This window comes from Hevea brasiliensis, chromosome 1, assembly GCF_030052815.1.
Source record: "Hevea brasiliensis isolate MT/VB/25A 57/8 chromosome 1, ASM3005281v1, whole genome shotgun sequence".
NCBI lineage: Eukaryota > Viridiplantae > Streptophyta > Magnoliopsida > Malpighiales > Euphorbiaceae > Hevea > Hevea brasiliensis.
Window position 1 is genome coordinate 119,637,648 of NC_079493.1, and position 10,645 is coordinate 119,648,292.

Genomic DNA, 10,645 nt, shown 5'->3' on the forward strand with positions numbered 1-10,645 from the left:
TGCTAGCTAACATCTTCTAGCTAGATATCTCTCTACATCATGTCATGTTTCACGTAAAACTTGAAAGTTTTATCGACACATTTTGAAGATAGTTTCTGACTTCTGAACTAATAGACAATGATAGTGTCTTTCCATCAGATTTAATTAATGCTAAAAATTAACATCTTTCGACATGTTTTTCTGAATCCTAACTCAAAGACTTGCATATTTTTATGAGTTAATAGATCTCACTATACATGCATGCATGGTTCACTATCATGAATATATCATATAGTGAGTGATCATATATCGCACTGTACAAATTAAACAGACAAGAAGACATGAATTTAAACAAATTCAAGAATCTGTATCTACATCATATAGCATCAGCTGTTATTATAAAGATCGATATTGTCCAATCAAAATGCAAGAATCTTTACCAACATGGATAAAAATCTGCAACTTGAAAATGTGAATGACCAAATGGATCTTCTTTCTGCTTCAATCTTGTGATCATATAGTGTGTGATCATATATCTCACCATACAAATTTGTTTATATCTAATTCATGCACTTAGTAATATATGATATATGACACTATCAATTTTCGAATCACCCACATGATGCTGAATGTGCATGCGCATCTTCTTATTATACAAATTAATCTTGCTTAATTAATTAATGAAGTCTAATTAATCATGGAACTACAGGAATAGGAGCATATACTTATAATCAACCGAAACAATTTTAAAAGACGTTGTCGTATTGTTATATATAACTGACAATGACACAATGTCTTGTGTATATTTGTGTTTGACATTTTTAATTACAAAAAACAGAACATAATGCTTTAAGCACATTCTTGATCTTACTAATTAATTAATATAATCTGCATTCTGTTTTGGTAGAATGGGTCTCTAAGGGCGGAATTACATAGACTTTGGAGGGGTTCTTAATTTTAATATATTTTTTCAAAAAAAAATACTGTTTGCTCCCTTAAAATTTTAAAAATTAAAATTTGATCTATAAATTTTAAAAGTAAAGTATATTTATTAAAATAAATTAACAAATAAAATACAGTAATCCCAACCCGACAACAGTAAGAGTTCCTCAACCTTGTATACATGAATTTGGTTGAGTATCCAAATGGTCCACTGGATTCCATTTTTAATCAAACGCCTCCCACGTAACGCGTGGAATCAATTAGAACCATGGCCCAGGCTATGTTAAAATTGGGCTTGGGCTACAAACCTTTGGTCCAAATCGAAGCCCAACAACTATGGCGGCGGAGCCCAACCGACCATTGCCAAGATCCTATATAGGTTTTTACTTTTCACTCTCTGTTTTTCAAGCCAAAAAAATTGATTAGCTCGGAGTTGTTTTCAGTTTCAAAACTAAGTTCGTACCTCTTTGCCGTTCCTCGGATTCAGGCAAGAAGTCCCTTCGCATCTTTAATTGCAAATATTACTTTTCTGCTAGTTTTCAATCGATTGGTGATATATTGTCTTCTGTTCTTAGTATTTTTTTCTGTGAATTTTATTGTAGGATTTGTTCTCAGATCAATCTGAAGTTAGATATCATAGGTAGTTGATGTTGGCACTGCCAATTTCAAAGTTTTCTATTTTTTCCGGCTTTAGTTTCTCCAGATACTGTTATTATTATAGGAATCCGAAGTTTTGATTTTTAATTTCAATGAATTATGAATTAAGTCAGATGCGGGGATGAATTTAGACAGCTTGATAATTCCAATTCGATCTCCGATTATCTAATTTCATAAAAGCAAAAAAGCAACTGGTATTCCAGTTTTATCATATTACCTGCAAATTAGACACAACGTTCATAAAAATGTGGAACTTTGAAATAATACTTGTTTGTTTTTTTGGTGCATTATTAATTCTCAAATATTTATTCATACTTTCACATGTATCCTTGTGCCTAAATTACTAATCTACTTCTTGAGAAAGTCTATCCGGTTAGGGATTAGAAAAAAGAACCAGGAATTTTTGGCTGACTTATAAAATGCTGCTAAAGAGCAGCTATGTTGGTACTAATTGTTGCTTCTGTACAGCTAAGATGTGTCTTTGCTATTCTAAACATGGTCATTGCTTTTAGTCAAGGAGGGATTTCCACATTTGTGTTTATCTTTCTGAATCAGAATTTGGATTTCCATAATATGACTATGGAAATTTCAATTTAGTGTATTCTGTGATATCTTTGGCTTTTTTTTTTCTTGAACGGATTCTATTTGTTCACTCATTCTTTGTGGCTTTAGGAATTTTGGTTGGATTTGGACTGCAATAGTTGGCTTCTGCTGCTTGCCATGTGATGCAGGTTTGACTCCTAGAGATTTTAGGAGTCCTCAAACTTCTGCTAGGAAGAAATATAGAAAGTAGAAATTTTAGGGATTTGTGATTGTGTAGTCCTAATTAATTGGGATTCCTAATCCTAATGTTTCTAGTTTTATATAAACACTATAAATAGGCCTAGTTATTTTCATAATTTTCAGTTTTTGTTATGAGAATTTTATGATATTAATATAATTTTGAGAATTAGTTCTCTTTCTTAAGGATTTGTCCTTGTTTTACCTTTGTTCATGTTCTGGTGCTACATCACCACATGAGCTCCTTATTTTCTCAGGGGAAAATACCAAGGAACTCTTTAAGATCATTTGTGTAATAGAAGATCCATCCATTTTTTTAATCATAGAACTCAAAAAAAAAAAAGAATTCTCTGTAATTCTTATTGAAATTTCCAATAATTTGCTTCCTACAAATTACCGTGAAATAATTGCTCATGGGTTAGAAATTTATTAGGGGAATTATATAATTGTCTTGTCTGTGGCAGAAGTAGTATGTTAATACCGGTGGTGCTTGATCCGAGTTCATATTCGTGCTTGGGGTCATAAATTCTTTTCAGAAAAAGTGGCGTGTTCAAAGATAAAGTAAATTTGCCTTTTTAAAATTGAAGGGTGGCATTGGTGGGATTATCCGTTGGTTTTTTGTTAGAACTAATGTTTTGAAGCCCTTTGTGTTTTTGGAGATTGCAGTTATTCCAAAGCCCTTTGTGTCTTGTTTTGTATATCTATGGTTGGGATTTATTTGGGAATTGTTACTGAAGTTCATAAGAGTGTGACAGCTTTCCTTTTCATAGGCAATTAAGAATGACATTTTCAGTTTGGTTTTTGTATGCATATATATAATTTCTTTAAAGGGATGGATTATTTGATCTCTACACTGAAAAAATGGAACTGAACTAAGAATTTTGGTTCAATTCATTTCTGTCTCATTAGTCAGTTCAGTTAGTCATAATAGGTTATTCAGTTTTGCCGGTTCGGTTGCATCACAATTTATATGTTTTTCCTGATACCAAGACTACATATAAAATATTGTTACATTTTGCGCCAAATGTTTTGGCTCTAGAACAAGGAATTGGGAGTACTTAGTCCACTTTGATAAGCTGCTTGTGTTTCATACATGTACCTTTGATAAATTAATTCATAAAAGGAAAAGAGTATTTTGATGATATCATTTTTTTTTATTTTTATGTTTTACCTTCATGTTTAACTTTGAAGAACACAAATTAGTTTGCTTGTAGTTGCAAGTACACTGATGACAGGTTGCAAGGGTGTTTTTTCTGGTTTTTATCATGATAAATAAATTTATGTAGGAAATAAAGTTATAATTTTTTCCCCTTCATTTTTTTATTTTTAGCAGAGTAACTTCTACAATGGGAAAAAAGAAAGCAGGAGAGGCTAGTGTAGGCACTAAAGCCAATGCAAGCAACAAAGATGGAAAGAAAGAGAAAATATCTGTTGCAGCCTTGCTTGCCAACATGGACCAGAAACCTGATAAACCTAAAAAGGGATCAACCTCTTCCTTGAGCACCGCCAAGGCAAAGGCTCCAAAAGTTTCATCTTATACTGATGGAATTGATCTCCCTCCTTCTGATGAAGAGGATGATTATGCCTCTGAGGATAAGCAGCAGCAGGCTGGGGCCAAAAGCAGACAGCAAAGGGGTGATGTAAAGCCTCTTGATATCTCTGTAACAGACAAAGAACTCAAGAAACGAGAAAAGAAGGACTTGCTTGCTGCTCTTGCTGCAGAGCAAGCCAAAAAAGAGGCCCTTAAGGATGACCATGACGCATTCACTGTTGTTATTGGTAGCCGAGCTTCAGTTCTTGAAGGTGAAGATGACGCAGATGCGAATGTCAAAGATATAACAATAGATAATTTCTCTGTGTCAGCACGGGGGAAAGAACTCTTAAAAAATGCATCAGTGAAGATATCACATGGAAAGAGATATGGTTTAGTTGGGCCTAATGGGATGGGCAAGTCCACGTTGTTAAAGCTTATTGCTTGGAGGAAGATTCCTGTACCTAAAAATATAGACGTGCTTCTGGTTGAACAAGAGGTGATTGGTGATGATAAAACTGCTCTAGAAGCAGTTGTTGCTGCTAATGAAGAGCTTGTCAAGATTCGGCAAGAAGTTGCATCCTTGCAAAATTTAACTTTAGCTGCAGGTGATGAGGATGGAGATGATATAAATGGAAATGATGCAGGAGAGAAGCTTCCCGAGTTGTATGAGAAATTGCAGATCTTGGGGTCAGATGCTGCTGAGGCTCAGGCATCAAAGATTCTTGCTGGGCTTGGTTTCACCAGGGAAATGCAGGGTCGTCCTACTAAATCATTTAGCGGTGGATGGAGGATGAGAATTTCATTGGCCAGGGCACTTTTTGTCCAGCCAACTCTTTTATTGTTGGATGAACCCACTAATCACCTTGACCTCAGAGCTGTTCTATGGTTAGAGGAGTACCTGTGCAGATGGAAGAAAACACTTGTTGTTGTTTCTCATGACAGGGATTTCCTTAACACAGTATGTAATGAAATTATCCATCTTCATGACATGAAGCTTCATGTCTACCGAGGAAATTTTGATGATTTTGAAAGTGGTTATGAGCAGCGTCGCAAAGAGATGAACAAGAAATTTGAAATTTATGATAAGCAGGTGAAAGCTGCAAAGAGATCAGGAAACCGTGTTCAGCAGGAAAAGGTTAAAGATCGTGCAAAATTTGCTGCTGCCAAGGAAGCATCAAAGAGCAAGGCAAAGGGCAAGGTTGAAGACGAACCTCCACCAGAGGCTCCAAAGAAGTGGAAAGATTACAGTGTGGAGTTCCACTTCCCTGAACCAACAGAGCTGACACCACCACTTTTGCAGCTGATTGAAGTCAGCTTCAGTTATCCCAACCGGGAGGATTTCAGGCTCTCAAATGTTGATGTGGGCATTGATATGGGTACCCGTGTCGCCATCGTTGGGCCCAATGGAGCTGGAAAATCTACTTTACTTAATCTTCTTGCTGGTGATTTGGTTCCAACTGAGGGTGAAGTAAGAAGAAGTCAGAAGTTGCGGATTGGGAGGTACTCGCAGCACTTTGTGGACCTATTGACAATGGACGAAACACCGGTTCAGTACCTTCTCCGACTTCATCCTGAACAAGAGGGACTTAGCAAGCAGGAGGCTGTTCGTGCCAAGCTTGGGAAATTTGGGCTCCCTAGTCATAATCACCTCACTCCAATTTTAAAACTGTCTGGAGGGCAGAAAGCTCGGGTTGTATTTACTTCAATTTCTATGTTAAGGCCGCACATATTGTTGTTGGATGAGCCCACAAATCATTTAGACATGCAGAGCATTGATGCATTGGCTGATGCACTGGATGAATTTACTGGTGGAGTTGTCTTAGTAAGTCATGATTCTAGGCTTATATCTCGTGTTTGTGAGAATGAAGAGAGAAGTGAAATTTGGGTGGTCGAAAATGGAACTGTTAATGCTTACCCTGGCACATTTGAGGAATACAAGGAAGAGCTACAGAGGGAAATTAAAGCAGAGGTTGATGATTAAGTGATTATAGTTCCAATTGTATTAAATAGTTCGCCAAGCTGTTATTATGTTGTATTCACAAATACGTTTGTCAAGACAGATACTGTTTTCCCCTTTTTCATTATTGATGTTGAGTGTAATCCGATATATTGCGGTATTCATATAATAATGATTTATAAATTTTGTCCATTTGCATGTTATTTATGCAAATGTAGGAGAGTTTCCATATTTCAACTTGTGAACTCCCCTTTCTTCTATGCTGCTGCCACAATTCTCATTGTGATGGTATTTAATATTTTGTTCTTTCTAATTTGGGGTGGCGTGTTAATGGAATGAAGGTTTCTTTATGTTTTCCTTCACAAGGACTCCATGCACATGAAATCAAATCTTCATGCTGCACTTTCAGTCTTCCCGTGTTCTTTTTGCCTGTTGAGAAGGTGAAGAAGGGATCAGAATTTAGCGTTTCACATCATCTCATGGTTAGTTCCTCATGGCATAAAACGCTTATGCCCATGTTTTTTTCTGTAGTATGACGAGTATCTTAATGAGTTTACCAGTGAAGCTGTTTAGTTCTGTTATGAAGTGCTACTGCAGTACTGCTCATGCTTGCTAGCATTCTTGAAGCAAATGTGAGAATTCTGGAAGCAAACACAGACTCCTGTGTTTAGTTTGTTATTTTGGGAATGGACTCAAACTTGAGTCATCCCAAGTTGTGAAGAGAAGGAATGAAACACCTAAAAGTGGCAGGGGAGAAGTTCCCACCTCAAGCATTATGGGGCTTAACCTGGTTATCGGTGCATAGCTCAACTTGATAAGTTCTCGAATTCGGTTTCTCATCCTCTTTTTTGTAAACCAGAAAGTTCCTACCTCAGTAATCCAATGAATGTACCGAGGATGGTTCACATCATGATTGAGATCAGGCTGATCCCATCTAGGCAAGTGCAGGCAGTTACTTGAAGAGAACGCAAGTATTAAAAAAAAAAAAAAAGATAAAAGCAATGATTCATGATGCATCTATCAACACAAAGAATATAATTTTAATAAAATAAAATATTATTAAAGTAAAATACCTAAACAAATGAGTGACATTAAATATTAATAGACATTGCGGGAATAACAGAAGAAAAATATAAGTCACCTCTCCTCTTCCACTAAAGCAGGGCATGATTATCTATGATGATCTTATTAATAATGATTTTTATTTTTATAACATATACTAAACACTTATGAAAACTTTGTGATTAGATGGTACAATATGTGAAAAGAATTAGATAAAATTAACTAAGAATGAAAATTAAATGCCAAATAAATAGTTAAAATTATTAACAGTTGGAATATACCTATTTTTAGTATTAAAACATGTGAATTTTTCTCCCAAATATAAAAAAAGTAAAAAAAAAATAATTATTTCATACAACTAAATGGATTTTAAAGAAGTGCAAATTATACAAATTACCCTGCAATATCTTTAAATTAAATATTTCTCTCTCCAATGAGAATAATTATGTTAATTGTTTGAAAAATAATTTTCGTATATAATGTACAGGCCATTGTTTGCATTATTAAGAATCATTTTCGTCCAAACAAATAATTAATTATATAATTTAATAAAAATTAATGTGTTTCTATTTAATTTTCAGAAATATTTTGTATAATTTTTAGAATACCATTATATTTTTTTATATTTAATGTATTTTATAAAAATGAGCTATTAAGAGCATTAATTTCTAAATTTGTGCTCATAAAATGTAAACATTTTTGAAAAAATAATAATGGAACTGAATTTCTCTCTAACTTTTAGAGGGAAGAACTCTCTCTCCTTATTTTTTTCTTATCATTATCTTTACGGTTTAGCTCTTGCTTTCTGCTGCTTTATTGACTTTCTGTTGCTCCGTTGCCCCCGGCCTAGCTTATGGGTCCCTCTCCCTATTGAGTTGGGACGTATATAGTTCTTAGTTTCTAAGTGACTGTCGACACCATATTTTGGCTGATCACCGAAGTCAATGGACTTTGAAAATCGACCCCCAGCCAACATTCTTCGGTCACAAGTGACTCGATCATGAAATAAACCGATCCCACATCCAGTCGATCGCTTTCCGATCTCTCCTCAAAGGAGATCAAACCAATATCAGGTCTCCATGCCATCCAGTCTCATTTCCGATCTCTTCTTTACAAATATAGTTGAAAGTCGTTTAATTAACACTAAGATTAGGTTCCTCACTTGTATGTCTTAGACATTCTTTAAAACAAAGTTAAGGTTTCAGTCCGACTTAATGGTGATTCCGATTTTAAGAATTCAAATTAAGCCTTTTCAATTTTAATGATCTAAAGTTCTACCAGGTGTTTGGTCTCGGCTTAGGCCGATCTCACGTTTACAATGTTTTTCTGACCTCTTATACTTAGATTAATAATCGTTTTTAAGTTTGATGTTCTAATGTGTTCAAACAATCAAGCACTCATACAATTTGGACACTTTCCGATCTCATCTAGAAATTTGAACAAAAGGGATTTCATTTCATCTTAAAATAAAAGTTACAAGTCATTTGGCTGGAGGGTCACCCCCAGCCTATTCTCTAGGTACATTGTCATTTCGCTCATCCTCTCTCTCTCTTTCTGTTTCCTCCTCGCTCCCCTCTTCGTCTCTAGGACAAGATCCACCATCCAGGAGAAGTCTTCCCCAGGATAACACCTCTCGAGCTCAGCCAAAAGATCGCTGTGTGCATTCACATAAGTGCCAACTTCCCTCATCACAGCCTCTTCTTCTTTCGCTTTGAGTTCTTCGGTAAGGCGAGCGACGTCGACAATTCGAAGCGCCCGAGCTTCTCCAACTTCACGAGCCTGTTCGGTCAACTTAGCCTCATAGGATTTCATCCGACCTTCGATTTCAGCAATATAGTCCTGGGCAGACGAAAGTTGGGCTCGGGCGGAAGCTGCATCATGAACTGCCTTCAAAATTTCCTGCCTCAGAAGATGAGCCTTTTCCCTGATTATATGCTGATTCACCAGGCTCTCTACGCTCAAACTCATCGTCTGAGCCAGGAGATCGTCAATGCTATCTAGGGTTAGCCTGTTCCGGTCCTCCTGGAGGCATATGGTAGCACCCAGAACTTTGGCCAAGCCCAGATTCTCCCGAACTAATCGGTTCTTCTCTAGAGAGTGAATGAGGACCTGGGCACCACGAGAAAAGGTCCTCACAGTTGGTTGGGAAGACCCCCCTTCCGCACTTGAAGAAACAGGTGGAGGTGGTGGTTCTTTTTGTTGAGGAGGGGAAGGAGCTACCTCTACTTCTAGGATCAGTTGTCCCGAAGGTCGAGACTAGTCTCCCGGCACTTCTCCCGAATCTCGCCTTGACGTCTGTGATGCCGCGGCGATCTTCATTTCTTGTACCTTTCGGGAGACTTCTCTTTTTTGTTTGCGGCTCTCCTTCGCGCCTTCGCCTCCGGCCATTTCTGCACAGAAAAACAGTTAGTGAGATTACCTAAATCGGAAGACTAAAGATTTAGGTTATACCGATCTCGGGTCTGAGGTCAGAGAGCTGCAGTTCATAATCTTCATTGGCGATCATCTGCATCAACCACCATCTCAGTTCGGCTATAACGGCATATAAGCATGAATATTTGTGAGTGGCCGCCTGATCCTTTAATTCCATTACCATGGCACCCTCGTCCCTACTCAGGGCGATCTTCTTTGAAATTGATGGGACCAGATATTGCCAACTACAGGGGAAACCCTTAAAACCCTTCGGAATCTTGCTCCTCAACATAAAGAAGCAATTCTTCCAATTTTTCAGTGAAGAGGGGAGGTCGATAAAAAGCCTGCAGTGCAGTTTGGCTTGGAAGAACTAGTATTTGTCGTTCTTTCGACGAGTGAGCCTATGCAACTAGGAAAAAACCTTCACTGTAGGCTCGAGCTTCTTGGCCCGGCATAAGCCTCTAAAAGCCACCAGAATTCGCCATGAGTTCAGATGCACTTGGGCTACACATACGTGGTGGAACTTCAAAACGTCCTTAAAGAAGTCATCAAGGGGGGAACCGAAGCCCAGCTTTTAATTGCTCTTCATACACCATAATCGCATCATTTTCTTCAAAGAAGTGATCGGCTCGGAGATCACTATGGCATCTGATAAGCTCGTAAGAGTCAGTCTGAAGGTTGTACTCTTGACTAATGGATTGCAGATCGGTTTCCTGGAGGATTGACGGCAACTCATCCACGGGAAGATTCTCTCTCCCAGAGGAAGATGTTTGTCTTTATTGGGCCGCTTGACCGTGGGCTGAAGCAGAGGTCATAGGAGGCTCAGGTCACCCACTTGGCCTGACCACCTCAACTTCGTTCGACGTCCACGAGATATAGACGGAGGGGGGGCTCACAGCTCTCTAACCCTCGGTGCCGCTCATTTTCAAAGAAACCAAAGAAGTTTAACTAAGAAAAGAATCAAAACCCTTACCGAAATGTGATCGGTGCCGGAAATACTTGAAGAAACAAGAGAATGTTGAAGTTGCTAGTAGAGCGCTGAAAGTGACATAGGGGAACAACTAATGCATCCTTCCCCTATTTATACCCGTTTGAGCATTCAATGCTCACAGAGTCCCAAGCAATGCATCAGTTAGCGGAATCAGCCCGCTTTCCTGACACGTCACGGGAAGGTTCCAGAAACACAATAAATAAAATCGAATAAAATGAGATCGGTTAGCTAGGGTTGTCGGATTGGGCAAACGTTCAGAGTCACAGATCGGCTAATGACGATTTAATTAGAGATCAGATCGGATATGCACATCAAAGATCAGAAAAATAAC

General features: G+C 37.7%; 1 protein-coding gene across 2 annotated transcripts; it reads left to right on the forward strand.

Annotated features, from left to right (window-relative positions):
- Positions 1-1,321: 1,321 nt before the first annotated feature.
- Positions 1,322-6,080, forward strand: LOC110653829 (ABC transporter F family member 4). 2 transcript variants are annotated; one of them, XM_021809619.2, is made up of 2 exons: positions 1,322-1,408; positions 3,692-6,080. In XM_021809619.2, the coding sequence occupies exon 2, from the start codon at positions 3,705-3,707 to the stop codon at positions 5,871-5,873; it is 2,169 nt and encodes a 722-aa protein (XP_021665311.1). In that variant the 5' UTR covers positions 1,322-1,408; positions 3,692-3,704; the 3' UTR covers positions 5,874-6,080. The 2 variants fall into 2 exon arrangements, with proteins under 2 accessions (XP_021665311.1, XP_021665312.1); XM_021809620.2 differs by having other exon boundaries at positions 1,328-1,408; positions 3,689-6,080.
- The last annotated feature ends 4,565 nt before the right edge of the window (positions 6,081-10,645 follow it).